At 37.7% G+C, this 26,641-nt stretch overlaps 1 protein-coding gene across 1 annotated transcript; it reads right to left on the bottom strand.

Moving 5' to 3' along the window:
- Positions 1–16,887: 16,887 nt before the first annotated feature.
- On the bottom strand, positions 16,888–26,059 carry chst3b (carbohydrate (chondroitin 6) sulfotransferase 3b). Its single transcript, XM_007558266.2, has 3 exons — positions 25,785–26,059; positions 20,351–20,578; positions 16,888–19,779 (listed from the first exon to the last, which is right to left on the bottom strand). The coding sequence occupies exons 2-3, from the start codon at positions 20,428–20,430 to the stop codon at positions 18,564–18,566; spliced, it is 1,296 nt and encodes a 431-aa protein (XP_007558328.1). The 5' UTR covers positions 20,431–20,578; positions 25,785–26,059; the 3' UTR covers positions 16,888–18,563.
- Between the last annotated feature and the right edge of the window lie 582 nt (positions 26,060–26,641).

Here is a 26,641-nt window from a genome sequence, read left to right as displayed (position 1 = left end):
ACACTGCACTGTTGTTATGAGTAGTTTTTACACGATTTGTTAAACTTTTAAGAACCAGACAAACAGGTAAAATCCATTTTCTTTACTCCATTTTGTGGATGTAGAAGAACACCTGGAAGTAAGCCCTATCTTTTTCCAGTGAAAATGAATAGGAATTCATCAACATTTTAATTAGACTTTAAAATGATTGAAAAAATAAATAAAAAAAAAAACATTTAATTTAAACTTTATTTTTTTTAAGCATTTAATTTCCCATTTGAGTCTGTAATCTTTGTCTGAAATTAATTTAAATGATTTGAAAGTTTCCTGATGTACAGAAGGAAAATCCCGGGACACTTGGAAATGAAAAGAGAGAGAGAGAAAAAAAAGAATAAAAATATATTATTATTGTTATTATTTAAATTGGATTTGCAGATCTGCAGAATAGCAGGAAGCCTGCTCTCTTACTCTACAGGCCCCCAAGCAGGAGAGTGGAAATTTCCTCCAGATTTAAAGGGATATTCCTCCTAATTAAAATAGATATTAATTTTTCATAACCTAATGGTCCTAAGTGAAGCTTCCTGCAGAAACGAAGAGCCGGCACCTACCTGGGAGCGAGCGAGCTCTCCCTCTTTTTTGTCACACTTGGCTGGTATGCATTATCCCCAATATTAGGAGGGAACATACCAGTAACAGGTTAATGACCTCACACTTTCCACACCATTTCATTTAGCGGAGCGTGGTCAGGAAAAAGTTGAATGCTCCGCAATCCGGTTCCCTGAATTATGAATTAGCTAAAGGGGTTGGGCGATTAAAGATTCAACATTCTTTTGGTTTGACCAATGGATGTTTGCAGTACCTGTCACCCATTACTGTGGGCATAAATATTGGAAGAGCAGAACAAATAATCTGGAGAATACCAATCAAAATGTTGGCAATCCTGAGAGAAATATTGCTATAGCATGAAGAAAATCAGGAGCATATCCTTCACCTTTGCACATTAATAAATGAATAACAGTAAGAGAGCTTGGAATCATGCAGATATGTATATGTTATGAAATTGAGGAGTTGCTTTTTAAAAGTACTGTTTGAGCTTTATATGTAATACTCTTTCTTTAAATATGACCTTGAATTTGTCCAGAATTATTTCATATTTTGTGAAATTCATAAAATAAGAAGAACCGCTTCTTATTTGTGAGCTTTATTTCTTCAAGCTGATTTCACAAAACAAATGCTGAGGCATCAAAGTCCAATTTGTAGGGATCAATTTGACCCATTTGAGGTTCTTTCCTCTGAAAATCTGCTGTTGTCATATCAGATACTCGTCGAAAATAACTGAGAGCGTCATCTCCAGGGCAATTTTTTTCATGAAGTCCAAAGATGTTTTTCTGAAAACGCTACTTGAGGCAAAATGTAGAACATTGAATTATTGTTGAAATAAATGACTACCATTTAAACAGTCATACAGCAAAATAATAGCTTAAAATACCAATAAATATTTCATAATAAAACTGTGATGGAAATGTGTATATCGACTCATATTTTGTGTATCAGTTGTTTTTGTTAATTAATGTTTTGCTTGTGTTTATTAACTTTCACGTCAACTGGAATATTTCATAGTCTGCATTATGTATTGGGGAAAAAAAACACAATTTAGACTTGAAAATATATATTTTTAAATATCCCACAGATCCCACTTGAAAAGAGGATCAATTCTACCTTCCCTGTCAGCTGTTAGCAGGCCATATTTTTTTCAGAATAAGCTGCGTAATTCAAACAAAACTGCCATTTGTTTTAACTATAATTTACCCGAAAATGCATAAATATGAATAGACATTTTTCTACGTGCATGCATATTGTGTCATTTAAATGTGAGCAAACTGCCCCCGGAGCCGGAGCTCATTTCAGGTTTAAAAAATTGAAGGATGAGCAAACTGAGGTGTGCATACATGCAGCACACTCATACGGTTTGATGAATTTGCTCCTCAGTTTCTCTCATCCATCCAAAGCAAAAAAAATCACCAAATTGCAGGCAGGAGAAATTCTGATCTAAGTTGGAAGAATCTTCAATTATGGTCTGTTGGTTCAGCCGTAGGCCACCAGGGAGAGCTGTGCTTGTTTCTTTTAGAGAAACAAACCTTCCCGGCAGCTTCAGTCATTTAGTCCTGCAAGAAATGACAGTAATGATCATCCCACGTTCAGTATTGAATTCTTTCACATTTTCTGTTTGTTTTATTTTTACTCCTCCTAAGCATTAAAGAATCTCAGATGACTGAACACAGAGCAAATTTAATTTCCCATACGTGTTTTCATTTTTTTTTTTACCTGGAAAAGGATTTCTCTTTGAAATCCTTGGCTCTCAGTCCCTTGGGGTCTGTTGCTTCTGCTGACCATTAACGGGGGATTAGTGCTGCTGGGGAAGTAATTCCTCACACTTCTTTGCTATAGACAACCAGGAAAAGAAAAATCATAAAATAAAACCACACAGATGGTACTGAGTGTGACTTTTTTTTTTAAATCAGTTGTTGGTTGGGATAGCTGAGATTTTTGTGCAAACTTAGCAACATCTGAAAATGCAGGAGGGAATTAAAGTTTAGGAAATGGTCCATGCCTGCCACTCAGTTTCAAAAAAACTACAATTAAAACAGAGTAAAGGGTGAGTCTCATAATTTCTCATATGTCTGTCAACACAAATGTACTACAAAGAGCGCAAGGCTGTAAATTAACCTCAAAACTTGCCCAAAAGGAGATCATTATGATGTCATGTGGAGACCCTGAAAGAAGTTAAGAACGTACATGGACAGATAATGTCAGTGGGAGTGGTGGCAAAATGAATCACTTTGCTTCTTGTGGGGAAAACTAAGCGGGGGCCAAATGCCAAATTGCTCTGCTGGGAGTTAAAGGATATTTTCATATTTGTCAAATAGGACTTAAAAGATCAAAGTGCTTTAAAAAGTTCCAAAAGAAAGTCACAATTTATGTATAAATGCCACAAAAAGCAGCAGCTTTTTTATTTTTTTATTTTTACTGGTTTCCCTTGGTGGTCTATCTGGTAAACTGTTAGCATGTTTTCCAGTCCCGCAGTGCAGTGTTGTATACTTGGGGTTTGTTCTGCCATAGAGTTGCTTTCTGTATTTTTGTTCCTAAATCACTGATTTGGTTAAGCCAGGGGTAGCTAAAGTGGAGGGTTGGAGGTGGATTTTATTTAAAGTTTGCACGTAAACCCAGAGTTTTGACTCATTTTTTTTTGTGAGCCACAGATGTGCTCTGACGCTCGCAGTGGGAGTTTACAGTTTGGTTTGAAAGGAGCCAAAATACAAACATATGAATTATCTCCTTTATGAGATGGCTGTGCTCTCACAGGTTCCTCCAAGTCCACTGTCTTTAAAGTCACCAACTTGGCAGAGCTACGTTATGTAAGGCCGCTTTGAAAATGGGGAATTTGTGAGAATCGCCAGTGAGGAACAGACGTGAAAAGTGGAGGACCGGTCGGCGGTGTTTGTTTTGTTTTAGCGCATCGGTTTGTGCCAGTCTCACAAGTGCTTTGCTGACATTTGGGAGCAAATTAAAATTACAGGTAAAAAAATATTTGTACAAAAATACATAAAAAGAAAAAAAGTTGGTAGGTTTATGAATACAATACAATTTTTTACTGTAAGTCCACATTGCCTACAATGACACATATAGATTTTAATGTTTTCCTTTTTCTGCCACGAAGCAATTAAATATAAATGGTAAAAGGATTCGCTTTATGTAGCGTTCTTCTACTCATAGTGACCATCCGTAGCGCATAAATGTGCACATATTTACACATTGAAATGCTGATTGATAGGAAACTGTAGGCAACCCCACACACAAACATTTCAAATTATGGTTTTAACAGAAGGAAAATTATGATTTGCTGAAGTTAATTTAAAAAACACATTATGAAGTATATTCCTGCTAATGTAAAAAATTTACAGTCAAACACTGTAGATACATATTTTTGAGAACTTACAAACCAAACCACGCTTTAAATAATATGAATGAAATTTGGTCTTAAGATAAACATATTTTATAAGAGAAGCCTATGTTTAGTTCCACATTATGCAAGTTACTTTGTACTGTAAATTGTTACTACTGAACTCCACAAATGTGGCTTTACAAATGTACAAATCCTGATAAAAGAAAATAAAATAATCATGGGTCAATATGAAATAGACTCAGTTTGGTGTTGAAAATAGACATCAGCTATATTGGTTTTGTCTTATGACATCATCTTACTTTTAGCCTGAGATTAACTACATGAGTCAGACTGAGCGCATCGAGATTTATTAGTCATTTGCTCAATTGCTCCTTTTCCCATTTTACATACAGACATTTAACTTTTGATGGTAGAATTAAAACATTACATAACAAACTTGCCATGATGTCACATTGCTTCCTGCAGAATCTTTTTTATTCATTTTTATTTTAATAAACCAGTCAAAAACGCATATCAGCTGTACCAAATCCCCAAATATGGTGCTCATTTCAGGGAAAATCTACTAAAATTATCAGATATAATTGTTGTATTTTGAATGATGCTGGTAGGCTCTGAAACCAACAATCAGGGGTGGTGAATTAACCTTTCCATCTGTCTTCACTTTACCAACCCAGTCTGTCTGAAATCCGAATTCTTAAAGAAATGCTAACCTACTAAATCACTGACACTCTTCTTTCTCTGATGCAGCACATTGTCTCTCTATTCTATCTTAATATAATACAACAGCTAATGAAAACAGTTAGGTTTAGCATTTGATTTGACTGAGTCTTACTCCATTTCAGATCGTTTTACTGTAACTCTGGCCGTATGTTTGATGATCTGCTGGAAGCTGAATGTTTGCTCTGGTTTTACATCCTTTGTTGCCTCTAAGAGGTTTTCCTCCAGAATTGTCCTGTATTCAAAACCATCCATTTCAGCAACTCTTTCAAGCTGAAGAAAAGCATCCCCACAGCATGGTGCTGTCACTACCATGTTTTTTGTTTTGTTTTTTATGTACAGGTGATGTTTTCAGGTTAATGTAGCATTTTCTCCATACATGGTATTTCCCAAGTTCAATTTTCATCTTATAAGTAGATGCCTTTCTTCCACCTGTTGAGTGTCCCTTACATGATTTATGGCAAACTGCAAATCTCACTTTGTATGGTTTTCTTTCAACCTCGAAGGCCAGATTTTGGAGTGCATGACTAATAGATGTCCTGTTGACAGATTTTTTTCACCTGAGCTGTGGATTGCTGCATCTCCTCCTGAGGTACCTTTGGTATCTTGACAGGTTCTGCATTCAATGATGTCTCTGCTTAACCATTACCAATATGACATCCCACAGAGGTGGACTGTTTTTTACTAATCAGGGCACTTTTGAAGGCAGTTAGTCTGGATTTTATTAAGGGGTATTAGAATTAATATAATACCCCTTAATAAAAGGGGTGTCAAGCAAATTCTTATTTTTACAAAACATAAAAATCGTTTTTCTTCCTCTTCACAATTATGCAAAATGCGGTACTGATCTGTCACACAAAATAAACCAAATGCTATGAATCTTTCCTCAAGGCTTATGAAAAGGTTCACCCAACCATGGTTTAAATTGTTTTGTTTCCTCTTAAAACTGCTAAAATTCTATTCAAAAGAATAACGTTCACACATCCCTAATCTGTTAAAAGAGAATTACTTCTGCTGTCAAGATTTTACTCTCCTTTCTCTCGGAAATGATGCACACCAACCACATCCTACCACAAATACTTGCCACGCTGCCGTCAACCGTGCAAAGAGAAACAACCGTTGCCATAGTATCTGTAAAAAAAATCCAATGTTTTCATTAAGCCAAATATACAATATTCAAACTTTTTTTTTTCATTACACAGAAGTTATTGAATTTTCTCGTTCCATATTTCCATAGTTTTCTTTAATCCTGTTCTGATGATGTGACAAGGAATGAATGCTTAAACCAAGTAAAACTACTGTTTCTCATTCCCTTTTGAAGACCTGAGAAATAAGTTGTGATTGTTATGCTGTTAATATATTTTATATATGAGAAAACTGATCTTGTTTGCTGTTTGCACCGCATATTTGTCTTCAGATGTGTTTAGTGTTTTTGCTGTGATCTACTCTGTCTAGCTAGTTTTCAAGTTTGCCGTAACATGGTGGGGGGAGCTCTAAAGTGAGTGAGCTCATTTTGCTTCCTGTTATCTTATGTCTTGCACACAATGTTTCTATTGAAAGTTAAGTGGCAATATTTTACCGCTGTGGAGTGTCAGTCTGCTGTATTAAAATGCAGATACAGAAATGGCTCACAGAGACCCTCTCAGTGGTTTAAAGCTCAATTTGTACCCTAAAGTGACACCTTTGAACAACACTTTGCTTGTAAAAAAAAAAAAAAACAACAAAAAAAACAACAAAAACCACTGACTTTGTGATCTGGCCAAGCAAAAATGTTAAAACCCACATCAACTCCAGCAGTTCCCTTCTGCCCCACAACATAAAAATGCAAGAAGTATGAAATCCCAACTCATTATTCAGCAGTCAAGCATTTTTTTTCTGATAACAGTTAAAAAGTGGTACACTTGCAAAATAAGCAGCATATTTTTTTTCTATTACACTGTTTACGGGATGCATGCACTTATTATTTTTGGAATATGGGCTATTTTCTAAAGACAACCTCAAGACCCCATGCTTACTTATTTGTGACCCAAGTAGAATTATTGATCTACACAATGCCTTGGAAGCATTTATACCTTTTGAACTTTTCTACATTTTGCCACTGAAATTAGTTATGCCACTCTGAAACACCGATTACGCACAGTGTTTTGTACAACTCCACCTTGTTTCCAGAATTAAACCCTTTTCCTCTGTGTTAGTTGCAGCTGGCTTGTAGTGTCACTACAAGCCAGCTTGAATTACTCATAGAAAAGACAGAGGAGGTTCTTAGGATGCTGACAATGAAGCCGGGTTTTGTTGAGTTCTTTCTTCAGGCTGGACCTCAATCTTTTGATAAGAATCTTGCAATGAAAGAAGGTAAATGTTAGCCCAACTGAAAGATTGGCCTCTTTTCCCAACATTTTCTTTCTCAACAGGGAATTTCAACCACACTTTATCTGAGTCCACAAACTGCAGAAGACCACAGCCCTGTGTGCTGAAAATAGAGCCGCTTTGTGTCCGAGGAATGGCACGTCCAAAGAGGTATAAAAATGTTTCAGTCTAACTGCTGGAATCAGAAGGAGTGACCACTGTGAAGAATGAGGACTTGACTATCCTGGCAGTTTCACTCAAGGTATATTTAGTGGTGGTAGAGATAAACACAACAAAAGACAAAGAGGAAAGAAAACAAAGAAGTGTTTTATTTTACATACCTATTTTTAGTTTGTCAGGATGGATTTTTTATTATTTTTTTAATGGTGTTGAGTTTAAAAACTGTGTGTTTGTTTATTATGAAGGCAGAGGTTTAGACTCATGTATGTTAAGGTCTTCCATCTCTGACTACAATCAGATAGCTTTGTTTTCAGTCAGATATTTATTGACACATTTATATGATTAAGATAGACAGTTAGCTACTGAGATCTGAGACAGAGTCCATGATTCAGGTGAATCTTTGTCGCCTGAACCATGGTAACAAAGATTCCCTAGCAGCTTGAATACCGGGAGCTTGATAACAGCAACATCTGATTAATTACAAACAGGATGCAGCTGTGAGGAAAGAGCAGAAGGCAGGCTGAGGAAGAGGGAGACGGCACAAAGGAGCAACGAGGAGCAAACACTAACAGGGGAGCTGGGAAAATGTACATCGAACTGTAGCAAAGAACAACTAACATAACACAAAGAATGAACATCAGATCTAACCTAAATAATAAACAACTACAAAGACAAGATTAATCAAAAGAAAAGAAGCTAAAGCTGATCACAGGTGAGAAAAGTAAAAAAATGCAAACGCAGGCAAACTAAAACTACCCAAAACCCCCCAGGATATGACAACACGAGGTGGCAAGGTAGACTTGAATGCTCAAGTTGAGTGGCTGATGGCTCAAAGGTTCGGTCACTTCATATTTATACTCTATTGAAACAGGCAGCAATTGGTGACTGATTAAGCAGACAGTTTTATCAATGCAAAAATCAAAAATCTACATTTGTTTTTTGTCAGTTATATCCCTTGAATACAAACTGCTCAGAGATGTAAACAAAACATTGCTACCAGCTGATCCAGCATGCAACCCATGAAACAATAATGATATAACAGAAATGTTATGTGTGTAAAAGAATCAGTTTAACAATAAAACAATATTTTTGATGGGTTTTTTTGGTGGAATTGGCTGTATAGCGATATAGAATATGGAGATTTGTCCAGAATGACTGATATCAACATTCATTAGTCACTCTGGTTTGTCCTACAAACATTTTTCACCATCTTTACTGATGTCACTGGTCTCTGGCAGTCGCACTGCAGAGTCACAAGGTTATTTCTCACGTGTCATCAAGGAAAACGCCTGTCATTAAGCCGTTAAGGCTGGAGATTAATCTATAATTGATAATCTTATGGGGAATAAGGAAGTTCTGTGCTGATGCATGATGTTTCTCATTAGCCACTCCTTAAACTCCTGCTCCTTCAGAGGCCCAGACTGCAATGCATGTTTTACTGTGACAAGTGTTGGCAGAGGAAAGACTCTTACACTGTGTTTGGAGCAAAGCCAGTGGAGTGGGACAAATGGAGAGACCCATTCAGTAGCCCTAAATTTATTTCTGAAGGGCTTTTCACTCTTGCTCAGTGGTTCTGACACAAAAGGAGGTATTCATGAAAGAAAAGACTGAAGTTTTGTGGGGGAAGGGGGGGAGGTGAAGGGGCTTCCCCGAGAACTTTGCTTCAAAATGCAGAAAGGCTCTACTGTGTTTGGTGCTCAATATCTAAATCTGTATCTGAATCTAAACTATGAAGAATATATTCAGGTTGTGTTGGTTCTTACTGAGTTTAAATGCAGTGCCCTGTAATGTATGCCTCCATATTAAAGCAGGATCGAGTTCATCCCCTGGGAAATTTTCCAAAAGATGTGGAAACAAAAGGAGCTACAAGAATACAAAAAGCCATCTTGTTGTCTTTGCACACCCTACTGACCTAACCCCGGCGATTTACTTTGCCAACCCCCCATACCCATGTCCCCAAGCCACCCCCATCGACAAGGCCATTTTCTGACCAGCTTTATCAAAATGGAAAAGACCTCTTTTTTATTTATTTTTTTTACCTTGATTGTTGGTCTAAATTTAGAGTCAAATCTTTCAGCATATGTTTTCTCAGCATGTACTTTCTCGACTTGGCAGCTTTTTGTATACATGCTGAGGTCAAGAAATGATAAGCCTGTTCTGGGGAAAGCTTGTGAAAACAGTTTTAAAAGTTATGCAAATAAGTCAAATACTTTATCATATTTGGACAGTAAATCCCCAAAGTTTATATCCATTGAGGAACACCTTGAAGGACATACTGTACCTCAAAGGGGAGAAGAAAGTCTTTTTATGTCAGACTTTGTCCAGGGAGGAATGGGAAATCAGAGAAAATGTAGTCTGAGTGCAGTAGCATGACCTCCTAACAGAAATATGCCCTACCCAGGAATTTGAAATCAGTCTGTTGCACACCCTGACATCTGTTTTGATTCTGACTGGTGTTGTCACTCTAATGTGCATGAACCTCAGTACTTAAATTTCTCCTTTGATGCTTTGTTCTTTGATATTACACAACCTTGCAATGGTTGAAAACAAACAGGGAAATTAAATTCCCAAATTAAACATAGCTGGCAAAAAAAGTAGTCCTATTAAACTCTAGAGGTCCACCTGTCACCAGTTTTCTCAGAAAAGCATTTTATTTAGACCATAGAAGCCGCTTAACCTGTCATTCACAGGTTGTCATTCACAATACAGGGGTGTCAAACTCCAGTCCTCAAGGGCCGCTGTCCTGCAGTGTTTAGATGTGAAACAGGTAAAAAACAGTGGAATGAAATGGCTTAATTACCTCCTCCCTGTGTAGATCGGTTCTCCTGAGCCTTGCTAATGACCTAATTATTCTTTTCAGGTGTGGTGCAGCAGAGGCACAACTAAAAGTTGCAGGACAGAGGCCCTTGAGGACTGGAGTTTGACACCGCTGTCACGAGAGAGGACCCAAATTTGGGTCCTCTAGTGACAGACAGGTTAAAGCAAATGTCCCACATTGTTTTTAGATGGGAGCCAAAATATTACAGTTGGTTGGTAGTTGCATTCAGACGTCCTCATTCATTTAGCTCAGATACAGAGAAGAAAATATCAATCTGCACTCATTTTTCGTGGTTAAAACTTTACACCTGTTCTAAGTTTTCCATGGACATCACCACATCCTTTATAACAAAAAATGGACGCAGACTTTCATACCTGTCACCCAACTGTGCAGCTACTGATTCCACTGAACGTGGCTTTCATCACCGTGGCTTGAAATGGGTTGTGCCTTCAGCACTCAGCCTGGATTTGTTCCTTCTCTGGAAGATAAAATTCTAATAGTTTCCTAACAGTTTCCTAATTTTAGGACAAAAAGTTGGTTTATACTTTCATGACTCTCACATACTTTTCCTGCAAAACAAGTCTGGTGGAAACTAAGAGTGCCCGTCTCGTACTTTTCTGTGTTACCACCACGCATCCATTCGACACATTCTTCTTTTTTCCATTCAGAAAACAACCCAATTAACAGTCACACTCTGCTGTTTTAAATGCAATGTCATCATTCATACGTTGCATAAATAATGTTTCTGGAGAGGCGTGCACGGCTCCTTTTTAAGTCAAAGGACATTTTAATTATGCTCCAAAAACATATATTTTCTTTCTAACTCCAAAATGTGGTGATATTTAGCCCTTTGAAAGGATTTACTGTCCAGAGTTCATCATCAAACAAAGCCTCGCCACATAAAGCCTTATTGCAATACAAATGCACAGTACTGAAATATAACTACAAACTGGATTTTACTGAGTTTACTTAGAGTCACATTTTTACCCAAGATGTGGCATTTCCAAAATATGTTTAATGAGAATATTTCTGACCAGCACATCAGAAAGAGAACATTCTCTTAGCTTATTTTTTGCATTTCTTGCTACCACAGTTGGTTGCAATTATTGTCATTTTGTGTCATTTTTACATTTTAGTGGCTGTAATGGTCAGACAGTTCGAGCCTCTGCCCACACCTTCCTACATTTTGTTGAGTTTAAATGCCAAGAAAATAGGCATCCATTTCCGTTTTGTCCTAAGTCACTAAGCTGTGGTTAACCACAATGAAGTCCACCAAAAAAAGAGAGCAGCTTCAGATGATGCCATGTGGCATATTACTTTGACATTTTAAATTGCTATTTAACAGATGAGCAGTTAAAAAAAAACTGCCCATAAGTTAATTTCAAAGCTTGCTTAATTGGGATTTTGAAAGTTTTCTGTTGCCCAGAATAAGGAAACAACAGCAAACTTCTCTCTGGATGATGAGAAAGCATATAGATAGAGATGAAAAATGTGTTGAAATGTTTTTGCTCTTAGGTTTTGCTCATGCAATGCCTTGCAAAGGTATTCATATCCCTTCATTTATTAACCTATTTTAAAAATATATATACATAAATAGAAAATTGTAGCATACATTTGCCCCCTACAACCTCCTGGATTAAATCCAGTGTAACCAGCTGCATTCAGAAGCTGCCTTAATAGTGAAATCCACTAGTGTGTAATTTAAACTGAGCTGTTCTTTGAAGGCCTCAAAGTTTTCATTAGCGAATGAACAAATATCGTCATGTTGACAGAAAAAACACAACATGCAGGTCAGGGGGAAATTTGTTGAAAGGTTTTAATCTCAACGCAGCGTTAGGTTATAAATCAACATCCAAACATTTTCAACCCATCATCTGAATAGGGGAAGAAAATTATAGAACTTAAAAACCTGTCAAAACACAACTGTTCCCAGGCAGGGAAGGCATTTATCTTGAAGCAGCCAATGGCGACTCTGAGAGCTCCACAGACGCACAGGTTAGGTGTTAGTGTCTCCCACATGTTGGTGGATGCATCATTGTGAGAAAATGCATGAACCTCGAAGCTGGTCAGAGGCTATTAGAAGACAGATGGAGTTAAATACAGAGTAATCTTGGATTCTGTATAAAAATAACAAATGGAGGTTCACATTCCAACATGACAACAATACAAAACATGAACTCAGAGCAACAATGGGATAGATAAAATAATCTAAATCTGTGGCAAGAGTTGAAAAAAGCTGTTGACAGTTGCTTGCCATCCAATCGAAGTGAGCTTGAACTATTTTGCAAATGAGAACAGGTCAAAGTTTCCGTCTCTAGACGTGCAAAGCTTGTAGAGACGTCTACAAAGCTGTTGTTAGAGCGAAAGCTATTGATGCAAAGAGAATGAACAAAAAGGCAAGTGCACGTTTTCGATTTTCATGTGTATTATTTTTGTTTTTTATTTTGATGGTATATCACATAAGATTCCAATAAACTGTACGAAAGTTTGTGGGTGTGGCAATGCAATACATGAAAACGTTTAATGGACGTGAATGCAACGTCACGGGATTTCTTGCCGAGTCAGTGTGCAAAGGACTGCTGAAGTGTGACATGGTGATGATTTATTTTAAAAAGGCAAAAACTTGATTAGGCGTGGCACAACCATGGGATTAAACAGAACAAAACAAAACAGAGAATCCAGCCAGGAACTTAAATAGCTGGAGAAACAGGCAACTGATATCTGAGATGGGGTTCCACATGTGGATTTGTTGGGTTTAATTGGAGAGACACAGGAGCAGAACTGAGACAAAATAGGAATCTAAAGGTGAAACCGGCCTGAGAGGAATCTAAGAAAATGAATGCAAATTTGAAAAAAAAAATGAAACATAGCAAAACCTCCCAGACAGCGGAGAAACGAACAAAGAGTAAAAACAAAACCAAGACACTAACTTTGAAAGAACATAACAGGAGTAACGTCAGGGGAAAAAAAATAAAAACAATCCAGGCTCAAGAATAAACTATGAAACTAGGCATAAACAAACTTGACGAGCAAGGAATGAAGGGAACATGTAATAAAACTGGCTGAAATAAAACAGAAAGACAATAACATAACCTAAGGAATATCCTAGAGAAACTATTCAGCAGGAACACAAGAACAAGCTGTGAAAACAGACCTAACATGAACTCTGAAACCTAAATAACCCATCATAAGCGCCACAAGCCAAACACCCAAGAATCGTGACAGGCACTGCATAGAAGAAAATTGAGAAGTTCATCTTTTTATGTCTGGTACATCAGCTGTTCATAGCCTCCTAAAACACAGGTTGTGTTTATTTGTCTTGTAGAGAGCATGACAGCAAAAAAAAGAATTGTGTCATTCACATAACTAAATCAAATAATTGGCCAACTGTCTGAACAGAGGTTATGTTTGGCTAAAATACTCCCGTGGAAGAGTTACATAAAACAAAACACCACTTTTAGGTGACTGAACTGCTCAGTTTTTCTCTGCTTATCTCAGTTTATTGCTGTGAGTCTGGAGTGTAAATTTCTCTTCCCGCGTCTCGCGCAGTCACTCATTATCGCATGCAACAACTTGAGCTTTATGAATTGCATTCCTCAGTATGTGATCATTTGCCGTGTATTTAGATTCATCTCCTCTCTTCAGCCATCATTATCTTTAGCAGCGGCGCAAGTTTTATGTGCATCTCTGAGACGCGTTGGAATCACCTCAGTTTTCTCTGTTTGTCACAGATTGGGCTGCTTTGCATATTTCAAACTGCTCACGGTTGATGTGGCAGAGAGCCGTATAAAAAGGCAGGAGGGTGTGGTTTACCTAAATGCCCTCATTTGATGGCTGAGGAGGGGGGCTGAGAAGGCTTTAATTCAGCGGAAAGTGGTTATTCTATATTTGCTCCAACCAAGCAGCGACTCCACCCTCAACACATCCCACATTAAGTCACAGCAGAGGAGTTTATGAATGCTGAGCCTCTTCTCGCAACAATTTCTTTCTTGATTCTGAAGACCCGGGATCACTTTTTTTTTTTTCTCCTCAAAAATAGCACAACCACTGAGACCAAGACAGTGATTTGTAATTCTGAGTGAAATTGCTGTCAAGCTGTAAAGCTCAACAGAGAATGAATGGATAGACGTTAAATCAAATAAATCATTTTTGGTGTAAAAGGAGAAAAAACTGGATCGGAGTTAGAGAAAGACTGCATAAATGCTGCAGTTGTGTATGCGGGTGGGGTCAGGTGGACTGAAATGGCTTAGACCACACTATATGTAAGGATGGGGTAATTACTGGTTTGGGAGATTTAAATAGCCGGGCCCACAGTGGTAAACACACTGGCAGTGAGGGCAGCTGCCGCTGCAGCTATTCCACTAGTTTGGTGCTGAAAGCTCAAACATTTGTAAAGCTTTTGTAAAGGATTAAAAGGGAGAATGATTTAAATCCATCGTTTTAGCTGAGGTAAACGTACTGATTTGATTGTAGCTTGATTCTTGTAGTTTGCTCTTGAATCTTTTGATTAAAAACGTACTCAACCGACTCCCGTTTGCAGTGAATGAGCCTCGAAGCATCCACTGGAGGAGGCGTCACACGGTGAGGAATTCCTCCGACTTTGGCGGGCGTCCACAAGGGGACATATTACAAGTCCAAACATGCATAAATGCGTACAGATGATGGCAGCGTTTAGTGGTTTCTCTGTGGCTAATGCCAAGACAAACAGACTAAAAACAGAAAATTATTGGCTCAATTTGTAAAGTAAAACGACAGAGAACACATCCACACCTAGACTGGCAGAAGATTTTAAAGCAACACATGGAACAAAAACTAAAAAAAGACAGGAGGGAGGGGAGTTTTCACAGTTCACATCTTTCCTCACAGCTCATTTATTGTAATAATTTGTTGCAATAAACAGGCCTTTCACTGGCTTTTTTGTTTTACTTTTGCTATTTCGGTTATAATTTTACCTTTGCCACCCACCATCACAGCACAGACATTTTTAGTGCCAAACCTTATGATAATTTGTTTGGATAAAAAAATTATCCAAACAATTTGTGTTTGGATAATTTTTTTGACCAGATGATGATCATCAAAAAATTAATTATTTCTGCATTTCAATAACAAAAAGTAAAACTAATATTTATAAATTCCTTACACACAGATCAATTTATTCCAAGCATTTATTTCTGCTATTTTTGATGATTGTAGTTTATATCAGAATCCAAATGCCTTTATTGTTATCAGATAGGAGCGCAACAAAATTTTATTTCAATAAAAACCCATCCAGAGAAAGACGACAAACAAACAAGTTTTCACATGACAACCCAAGATTCAGATTCCCAGAAATGCATCAAATCAATAATAATACAGAAATGTTGTGACCAATTCAATCGTAGGGAAAAGTCCTAACTTGAGAGCTGTTTGCCAGAGAGTCAATGACATCCTCCAAATGGAGGCCATTGCTAAAGAGCCTGCAATTCAGGTTGAGTGAAAGGAAAAATGAGTAGTAGAAAAAGGTGCACCTTCAACTGCACCCTCAAAAAATTGTTAAGTGAAGTTCTTTGAAGAATTTAAGGGAATTTCATGAGGTGTAAATTGCAGCTGAAGTCGGAGCTTTAAGAACAACCACAGACGGCTGTATTCAGGATAACTCTGTCCTTGTTTTAACCCATTCCTGATGTCCAGTGTGAAAGCATGCCAGGCTTTCTCCACACTGATGGAGTAATTTATGCAAAAGATGCCCAGATCAAGTATTCAGTACCTATACTGTGCAGTGTGGAGATCTAATTTACAGTTGGCTGACTTTCCATTAAAAACCCCTTTTTGTTAGTTTCATGTAATTATGAAAATGTCTGAAAAACAGAATGTAAGGTTTCCCCCATAATCATAAAAAATACACAATCAATGCTAAAAATATTTGAATGTTTTTTAAACTTTTTAATTGAAATCCGTTTTTATTTTCTGATGATTTTCTTATTCAGTGACATACAGCAGCTTGCTGAAAAGATGAGGCTTTATGAACATATCGTTTAATAATCCATCTCAGTCAAATCGTCACCACTTGTTAGTTTATCACAGTCTGAAAAGAATTTAAAAACATTGTTTAGTGGTTCACACCATCCAGCTGGTAGTTCTGTTTTACAACCAACAATCATGAATTAATTTAGTGCTATAAAACAGATTAAGACTTTAATTGATAAAGCAGGGCTTCTGTGGTAATGTGTGCTTTTCTCAGTCAATCGTCCATCAATTACTGATGCAACAAGCTGAAATCTCAGCTTTTCTCACTAAATACTACTCCTACGTGTTGGCAGGAGCTGCAAGTCTGGGAGACAATCTCCAGTTTGAAACACATCCAGTTTACTGTGGTCAGGACTGGAGACTGTTTCCGGATCTGTTTGCAGTGTTTTTTTTTGTTTTTTTTTTGTTCGTTATGGTTTTTTCTTTGTTTTCCTTCTCTCTTTTTTCCCCCCATTTACAAGAAATAACAATTTGCATTTAATTTAAAAGTCGATTTATTGCAAAAGACAAAAGGCAAGCATCAGCACATAAATAGAGATCAGGGTATTGTGGCCTCTTATCAACACCTGCCAAAAGAGCTGTGTCAACAGAGACCTGTCGAGAAACCTTGCACAATCCTGCAAACCAGCTGCAGTTGGAATGTTAGCTTACAGTAGAGTAGCGACATCTGCTTCAGGTGATCTTTAGCAAACATTTTGAACAGCATATGGCAAAATATTGTCACCTTTCTAAACTTACGGCTTAAGTAATTTCTAATTTAATTAATTAATTAATTAATTATTATTATTATTATTATTTTTTTTTTTTCTAAAAGTGAGTCTTTCCCTAAATCATCTTTTAACAATAAAAAGGGAGAGATTTTTTTGTTTTTGCCAAAACTACGTTTGGCAAAAAAATAAAAATAAAAAAAAGACATAAGCCATTATTTTAGGGAGGTGACAAAATGTTTCCTCAACAAAGTCAAAATACAGATTTGTAAAACAGTAACTTCTGCAAAGGTGCAAAATGAGCAGATTCAGCCAGTATAGACAGAGAAACAAATAGACACATTTTCATGAGAGATTACTTCCCAAAGTCAAAAGATAAACTATTTGCATGGCAAGACACTGCAATACAACACAATTTCAGGTTTGTGTGTCTTTGGTGCAATCATAATTCTTGTTGTTCCTGCAGAAAAAAAAAAACTTCACAAAAAACAATGAGTGGAGGTTCCTGGAAGTGTTTTAGTTAAACTGCTCATTGTTGTTCACAAAGCCACAGCTATAAAATTTTGGTCTTTCAGAACAAAAAACAGACAATGGGGTTGCAGTAGTTGTGAGTGTAAAAAGAGCTAAACTGTATTTTATTGAGCTTTAAAGTTCGGATAAATAATGACCTCAAACTATGTTAAATTGTACAAAAGGTATGAAAACAGATCATCTGTTTTACGAGGACTGATCACAATAAATATAATCAATGCAAACAGGTTTTAAAGGAATATTTCAAAAAATTTTGAAGTGAGGTTCTGCAAAGTTATTAGATAAAAACAAAATAAAAAATATAAAAATTAAGTATAAAAATAAATCTAGAACAAAGTTCCCTTACTTGTAATGATGTCATATTGCCATAAATTATATGCAGCATCAATAAACAGAAAATTATATGAACTACATGAGCATTGGAAAGCTAATTGCTAACCAGGGTTACTCATTTTTTATGATCTGATGCTTTTATATTAACCATCAACCATCTACACTTTACAACTTTAAAAGCAGTCTCCTGACCGTGAATAATGTCAAGGAAAAGTGCGAACAGAACCTCAATGTAGGCGGAAATGAAACCAGAAGCACAAACAACTGCCAACGTTTGCAATGAGAGGAGGGAACGGAGACGAACATCTGCAGGTCAGAGTGCTTATTGGTACAATAATGGGACGACTGGTGACATATGCTGTGGAAAAAGCTGAGAGAGAAATCTGAGAGATAATACAACAGAGGGACACTTGAAAGAAGCTAACATGCAAAAAAAAAAAAAAAAAAAAAAAACAGAAAACTGGACAAATGCAGGACATAACCAAAAATGAAAATAATTTAATTTACCAAGTTAGAATTTGGCACAAAAAAAAGGAAACCTTAGAAACAGAGATAATGAAAATAGGAAGAGAAACAGCACAAATGAGTCAGAGTAGGTTTTTTTTTTAAAAAAGGAACTAAGGTTGACAAAAAGAAATGCAGTAACAAGACAATAATTCCAGCCTTATACATTATATAAAAGACTTAGAATAAACACAAATCTCTGAAGCACAATGACCACAGATGGGATGGTTAACCCATTCACATATCTAAACATTTTCAGTTTTTATATTGTTAAAATGATCTAAAATGTGATCTGTTTGAATGACTCTACCCCATCCCTCTTCCTGCAAACTTACTAATATGACATTAGTCTACTACAGGTAAGGAAACTATCACTGATAATGACTTCATTGAACCTCACTTCAAGAAAATAAAGTAAAAAAAATAATAACTGTCCTTTTTCCTCTATTTGTTCTGCTATTGTGATATTTTTTTTATTTTAAACCCTAAAGACTTTATCTTCAATAAGACTTATAGATTTGTCTGTTAGCATCTTTTCACTGCTCACAAATTTGTACCCAAACAGCTTCAGTGTTGGCCCACAAGCTCTCTGCACAACCTGGGCTATCTTGAATGGCAGACTGAACCTCCATTTCTCTACTTGTTCAGAGGATTTCTTCTGGGTAGAATAAACCCCGCTGGTTTCCTTAGAAACCTGGGTGTTCTTCAGGATCCAGGCTTTCACTTGTGGAGTGAGAGGAATTCCAGAGAATCGAAACATCTCCGTTGCCTTCCTCATGGGAAAACGAGCAATGTCCTCATATCGCACCAACATGTACCGACCACGCAGCCACGGGGGTTGCCTGAGGCCAACTTCCGCAGACATCCGGATATTGTCGCAGTTGCCTTTGAGCTTCTTCACCTCATCCTCATTGAGGGGCTCTTCCCCACCCAGGGCCCACTCCTTCCAGCTCTTATACTTGGCAGCAAACGCAACCATTCGCGAGGCCAGCACAGCCCGGGGATCCCGAACCAGCTGGATGAATCTGATGTCAAGACGCGGATCCTCAGTAAGTGGACGGAGATTTTCAAGCTGCCGAACCCTTACAGACTTGATGACCTTGTGATCCTTCTTCAGGCAGGACTCTGATGCCATGGTCAGGTTCAGGGGCCCACAGCGTCTCGTCTTGCAGCGGTACCGCTCAAAAACACCTTTGACAACAGGGCTGCAGACGGACTCCTCACACAGAAAGCTGCTGGACTCCCGGCGAAAGAGGTTAGTGGTTATGTGGTTCACAGGGAGCGGGTCGATGAAGCTTTCCAGCAGGGAGAAGTCGCACAGAAAAAGCTGCTGGAGAACGTCACGGTACGCCTTGGCCGACGCAGTGGCGTTGGTACCTCCAGTGTCCAACGTCAACATCTTCTCCACATGCCACAGAGGCTCGAATAGGTAAAACATGTTGTCACTTTGCTGGTTGAAAAACTCGCCTACAAACGAGGATCCAGTCCTGGTGGTGGCCAACAGGAGAACATGTTTCCTTCCTTTTCTTGGTACCTCCTGGTGTTCGCTGTAGTTCTCTAGGCGCCGCTTCATCACCTTGAAGTCTTTGCTGAGTGCGGGGAAGGAGACATTGTGCTTCAGTACTAAGTGGGAGAAAGCACCAGGCTGTAGAGGAGTTTGGGGGGTCTGCTTCAGGTTGAGCTTATCTGACACCCTAAAAACATGAAAAAGCATAGTTTTAAAATTTAAAGACAGTTTTGCAGTGCAGTTGCAGTGGTGGAGTTTTAAAGATCTAATTTGCTATAACCTTTGCTGAGGCGTACCTGTTGGCATTTCATATTTACCATTAATCAATTTTTAAGGTAATTTCATAAAGCTTTCTCATTCTTTCTTACTGATTATCTCTTCCTTATAGTGGATATTAACTATTGGAGTCATAAACCTGACTCTAATAATTAATGTCTGCTACAAGGAGGTCTCTCGAAGTCATTTTTGTTTGATCAGAGGCCCTAATCTCTAATATCTCATGAAAGTCAAATGGTCCATATGTTGGTCATGGGGCTAAACTTTTATTCTCCAGAAATATCATGATATCATCAGTTGTATCCTGGAATTAAAGTAGACATGAGATTTTAGCATTTCTATTAACATTTGTCTTTGTAATTATGAAAGCTTTCAAGCACAATGACACAAAATATTTAGTTTGCAGACATGAAATGGAAGTAGGATGGGACGAGATGCGAGCACAAATTGGCAAAGAGACAAAACGAGAACATTGGACTCACCTCGAGATGATCCTGTTTTCCTTCTCAATGACAACAAGTGCCACAAAGAAGACAATGGGTATTGTGTATTTGATTCTCATTCTCGGACGCGGCTGTGTCTAGATGTTTTTTTGCTTTTTTTTTTACACTCTGCTTCCAAATGGGTTCTGCCAGTCTTTCAGGTCATCAGCCACCTTCTTAAGGAGCCTTCCAGTTATTTGTGTTCCCAAATGTAGCCAATGTCCCATCCTGTAAAATGAAATCAACATCAATCTCTCAGCATCACATGCTGCACATTTGAAGACAGGCAGTTGTGAAAAACGCCTCTGTGTTTTAGATATGTTTATTTAGTAGGGGGAAGTTGATGCTATCGCGTGGACACAAAAATGCAGTGTGATGCTGAGTCACAAGAACCGTTACACAAAGCCTTTTTACGTTCCAAAGACTCTTGCTTCCCTAATTTTTATAAGTGTGCACAGCCATGTATCTCTCCTTTGCAAAAGAAGAGAGTTTTAGGCATTTACTAAAACACAAAAGCATTTCATATAATAAGGTAAAAAGTAAAAAAAAAAAAAAAACATTGTTAGTCTCAGATATAAGCCAGTCTTTGTTATGAGGAAGTCTTTGTTATCTTTAAGTGCACCAGTGCATTTTAGAAACATGCCCACCCACCATGCCAGACTGAGGGCTGGGGCACATAGAGACACTGTATTTACGAGTCAGTCATGCCTAGAAGTTCTTTTAAAAAACTGAGCAGACAAACAACCGAGTGCAGAGTAAAATATGAGTGACAGGCTGCAATCAAGCACAATCTTTCCAATTAAACTGTTATCCCACTTCTACGAAGCTGCGTGCCAAAAAAACTCACGGGTTGTCGGGTCTTTAAGTGATACTGTCTACCACCCACAGACGTAGGCAGCAGAGCAGCCTGAAGTCCAAAGCTACAGCTTCTCGTTTTTGATAACACTGGGAGAATACATTGTGAACAGTGGTCCTCATTGAATGACATTGAGCAACTAAGCTGTGTAGACTGCACAGGTCCAGATGCTGAGAACTAAAACTGTGCTGTGCTGAAACTGAAAGCGAAGGCCTGGTTGTCACAGCACCATAAATTGTAGAGCTCTACACCTGGAGGCCGCTGGAGACTTTTATAAGTCGTTAGACTGGAGGTGCTTGGTAGTTAAATGAAGAAAAGGGCGGATTTAATAGCAGCTATTTGCTAACATACTGCTCATTTTTGAAAGAATGATACTGGTTTACCTCAAAGATAATTGCAGTGCGTCTTAGATCCCTGACTAATCTTAAGAGTTTAGTGTAATCCTGACAAACAGGGACATGAAGCCATACTGAGGCAGCTTATCTGAACATACAGTTTTGTTTTGCTTTAGTTTTTGTTTTTTCCAATGTAAAAAAATTGTCAAAATTTGCAGCCTTTAAAAACACAAAAAAAGTTTTCTTTCAGGACAATCCTTTATGCAGCTCTGCCATCTTCCCAGTCTCAGTGAAAGAAAAGACGCCCCAAAGCATAACACTGCCTTGACCATTTTTCACTGTGTGTGTGCTCAGTGTGACATGCAGTGTATGTTCTATTGAGTTATTTTTATTTCGTCCACAAAATGATATCTCTTTATCTGTACCATGATTTGTCATTTTTACCTTTGTATTTCTATGGATTTTTTTTTAATTATTAATTCTCAAAAAACATATAACTTATAATTATAATAAATCAGAATGCCCCAAAAGAGGTGAAAAAGCTATATGCACTTGAACGCAACTATATTTCTCGTGAACATCATGCAGTTTAAGGATTCTTCAGTAAAAGAAAATGATCTATAACTATTGCCCATTTTAATTTTGAAAGACATTTGGCTGTTTTTCAATAGGTCTTCCAGGCATGTTGCTGTTTATTTGTCTCAATATTTTGTTCAAATTTGAATTATTCGGGGGCCACTAAAGATTTATAATAAGGCATTCAGCCCTGAAAAATGGCAACGGTGATGCAGATGCTTGCCTACCTTCCTTGCTTTCGTGTATCAACTACAACACAAACACAGTTAACGAAACAGCCTGAACACGGAGGCAAATTTGAGACGCACCAGCAAACTGCTGCTGCTAATAAACAATGCAACTTGAAACCACCTCCTACATTTTCACGTAAGCGTTTCCAGTCTCTTTTCTGAATTGCGTTGAACTCTGAGTGCCTTCAGGTTCTTGTATTAGCAGAAGCAGCGTTTCACTTCTCACATCCCGCTGCGACCTCTGCCCCGGCCAGTTGCGAGCACAGAAGCAGGTCCAAATGACTGCAGTCTAAACACAGGGAATGGTTGGACGGTGCCTGTGAAATTCTTCGAGTGGGAACAGGAAGTTTTGCAGCTCCAGTAGAGGCAGAGAGAAAGCACTGTTGACGTGGAACAGTATGTAATGAAAAAAGGTGAGCCGTGCAATGAGACGCGTTTTCATCGGAAGGAAAAGTCTGCGCCGTCTTGCACCACTCTGCCGCATGCCACGACCACAAAGGGGTCTTTACACGGGAGTGACTCTGAACCCTGCTTTTGGGGTGAGGCAGCAGAACACAAACTGCTTGGTCATTTACACGTCACACCATCAGTGGCTTAGATCTCGGATGTCGTAACTCGTGCGCAATCGGCCTCGACTGAGAAACGACACTCTTCAGGAGCAAAGTTGTATTACACCTGAGAGAATTTCCAGTTTTATCTCGGCCACTCGTGTGCTAAATGGCAGCACCTGAGCTAAGTAACAGACCAAAAAGACCCAAAGAAGACAGTTATTGACAAACCCTACAAGCTTTTTTGACAGCTTTCTGCAGAGCTAAATGTGCATTTTTATCCACATAATATAATTTCAGGAAGAAAAAGATATTTCACATCCACAATTCATCAAGTAAATAAGTAGTCAGATGTTTTGTCATTTATATAGTAAATTAGATGTACACCAATTATCTCAGCTTATTGCATCTGCTGTGTAAAAGGGGGGGACACTTGAGCTGACATTCGTGAATATTCACAAGCCACTGAGGCATATGACACGTTTGATCATCTGCTCATAACAAAATCGCTTGTGCACCATTTATCATCTTGTTACAAAATGCCTTTAATAGCTGCCTCTTATTTAATGTAAATCTTATGTGGAGACAAATTAAGCAGCAGTCACCCAAGCCTGTTTTGCATGTGACTGTACTACAACTATGGAATTTGGCTTTGCATGCAAATAGGGCCTATTTACAAAGAATGTAAAAAAAAAAATAAAAAAATCTTTAGCATGTTTTTCATGATCGTTTCTGATTGGTGATTTGGAAGTCAAATACAGAAAAGTCTGAATTTTTCTCTTCTCCACCAAATGCATGAAAACTGACATGTAGTTTCATGCACTATTGTTTTATTTTGTTTAAGATAAGATAAGACTAAAGGACATATGAGTTGAAGGATAAATAGGGATGATCTTTTATTTACACTTTCTTCTCACATGTTAAATTCTGAAACAACATTGAAAAATGAGTCGCTTATTGGGAAAAAATATACTTCTAATGTTTTTTCTATATATTTTTGAAATAACGCTTCTCTTACTTGAGTAAGATTTCTGAATATTCTACGTTGCTCTGTTTGCTTCAGTGAATGAAGAATAAACATGTTTTGACTAAACACTAAACTGTCTACTGAGTCTGCTGTACCAGGTGAATATATAGTGAACAGTGAATGGCAGCAATAGATTTACTCTCCAATACACATTAGCTTCATTATGTATTGCTTTTGAAATATTTATGTTAAATAAATTTGATGTGGGGGAGTATTATCTCCTGAAATAATTTCTTATTGTGTTTTCATGCATCGTTTTACATTTTAGCCTTTAAAATATCAGGATTTCACATGGGTTTATGTTGTTGTTTGGATGCACATGTTTTGTCAGTTTCACTGTTTTCTATTCAAATAACATTTTCAGTATTGGAACACAAATTGTCATCACTCACAACTCCACTTTCTGGTGGCGGAAAGTCGTAGTAGCTTAATTTAATAACAGATTTTATTATTATTATTATTATTATTATTATTATTATTGATGAGAGAACATGTTATTCATGTTTATGTGTAAGCTAATGTTAGAGATGTGGTACAGCTAGCTGATATAGAAAATTAGAAAAGTTACAGCTTAAAACTGCTATTAGAAAAAGGTTATTATTTTTTTGCCACATTTAAGTATCTTGATGAATATTGAGTATATTCCATAGCTTTTGGTATTAACAAATTTTTTGTGCTCAGTAGCCACCAAGATAAACCACCAGTTCTCTGTATATGCACAGGGCATATTTTATGTAATCCTTCCCCACATAAATAAAACTGGAGAGCCAAGCTGTTAAATAAAACCGATAACAGGTAAAGCCATTGGCAAAACTAAAACGATTAGCACAATATTTGCATATGGCTTTCAAAAGATTGGACATCAGACTGGATAAAGAGAATGTGAAAACACTCTTGTTCTTGTTTCATGTCCACAGATTCTCAGTTAGGGATAGCTGTTTGAAATTGACTAAGATATATTCAAACTTTTCTGTCGCTGATTTGGTTGAGTGTGTGGGGTCGCTGTCTTGCTGGAAGGATTTCCCTGTCTTTGCAGATTTTATTTTGGGATTGCTCTATAGCTCAACCATCTTTCCACAAACTCAGAGCAGCTTCCCTGTCCATAAAAAAAAAAATACAGGTCATCTCTATGGAGAGCATGGCAAATAGTATTACAACATCTTCTTCCACCTGCTCTGTGGATCTCTGTAGCTTCTAGACCTATTGGCAGCTTCTCCGAATAAAGATGTCGTGCATAACTTGCGTAAGCTTAATAAAGGGTTCGTGTGTCAGTAGGTTTTCGTTTTTGCCTAATTTTATTTCTAGAGTCAAGTGTTAAAAGTTGGGTTATTGCTTTACATCCTAGCCCTGCTTTTCATGATGCAGTTTGTTCACAGATCTCCCTCCATAAAGCATCTGTATTTCTGCAGTGATTAAGATTGGCCACATTTACGAATTACAAAACGATTGGTAGCGCTCGATTTCATCCAGTGGCAAACAAAGTTGAATACAAATGCCACCCACAGTTTCATGAGTGTATTAAACCGTGTGGTTTTTGATGAGAAAAAGTTGCAGAAACTGCGCAGCAAACTTAAAGCACTTGCATGCACTGATTTATAGAAGCATAAACAACATTACTATTTAGAAAACTAAAGTCTACAGGAGAAACAAGCTCAAGATAAATAAATCTGACTGAATCATCCCCCTAAGTCATGAGGACAAATTAAACCATGTCGTCTTAATAAAAGTCGCATGAGCAAAGTCACAAGTGTCTTATTTGGAGTAACTTTACTGTTTGAGATATATTGTAAACTTTGAACTTGTTCCTGTTCTTCAGCAGGTTGCTGTCAGTAAAGTCAAACTCAAACTTGTTAAGAACCAACCATTATGATGAGCTATGATGTCGGAAGGCGTCCCGCTTTCATTCCACTTGTTCAGCCTCTTCTCAAAGTGCGGCTCGGCAGGGAAACTGATTCCATTGCTTTCAAAATGCGCCTTTAATTCTGCGACAGAAAACGATCCATTCGCAACGAAGAAGCGTTTGGTGGAGTTCCGCTAAGCAAATCACGGGAGTTCAATAAAACCATGTTGATCAGGATGGTGGGGAGAGCATCCTCTGTAAGTGAATGAGAACTCCAGCAGTTGCAACTCACTGATTCGCACTGAATCAACTTTGGCTACAGAGGAGCGGAGCTTCAAGCAGGAGGCGCGCCACCAACGATCCCATGCATTGAACCCACAAATTGATTACTCGTCAAATAAACTTTACACGCACATTCTTATCAGTATTTAGAGGAAAAAAAGTGTAGGTTTGTGGCTTATAACGTGTTTAACATGTAGTTTTGGAATTAAAAATTCAGGGTTTAGCGGTTATCTTTTTGTCTCAGCTAAAGAAGAATGACTCCATCTAGTGGAGAAATGTTTACCCTGCATTATATTGCTTTATTAGTTGCCTATTGAGAGCTTTATGGGGTATATGACAACACAGCAATTGTTGTTCTAATGTTCTTCTATCTGCTGAGCCTTTTGTGACATTTGTAAATTATGAAGATACAGTGAATACAATTTACCGCCACTTGAAGTAGTTTACCCTTTTCTACTATGTCAATTATTTATATTATTTTTTCATGTTGGTCTTAAAAAAATACCCGAATCTGCACATAATCTGTTGACAGAATTTTTAAGTAAATCAGATGTTCTGATCAGTAGCTGATCAGTTTTTGATACTTTTTACTCATTC

Source organism: Poecilia formosa, unplaced genomic scaffold (genome assembly GCF_000485575.1).
Source record: "Poecilia formosa unplaced genomic scaffold, Poecilia_formosa-5.1.2 Scaffold95, whole genome shotgun sequence".
In the NCBI taxonomy this organism is placed as follows: Eukaryota; Metazoa; Chordata; class Actinopteri; order Cyprinodontiformes; family Poeciliidae; genus Poecilia; species Poecilia formosa.
This window is presented reverse-complemented; position numbering and strand designations above follow the sequence as displayed.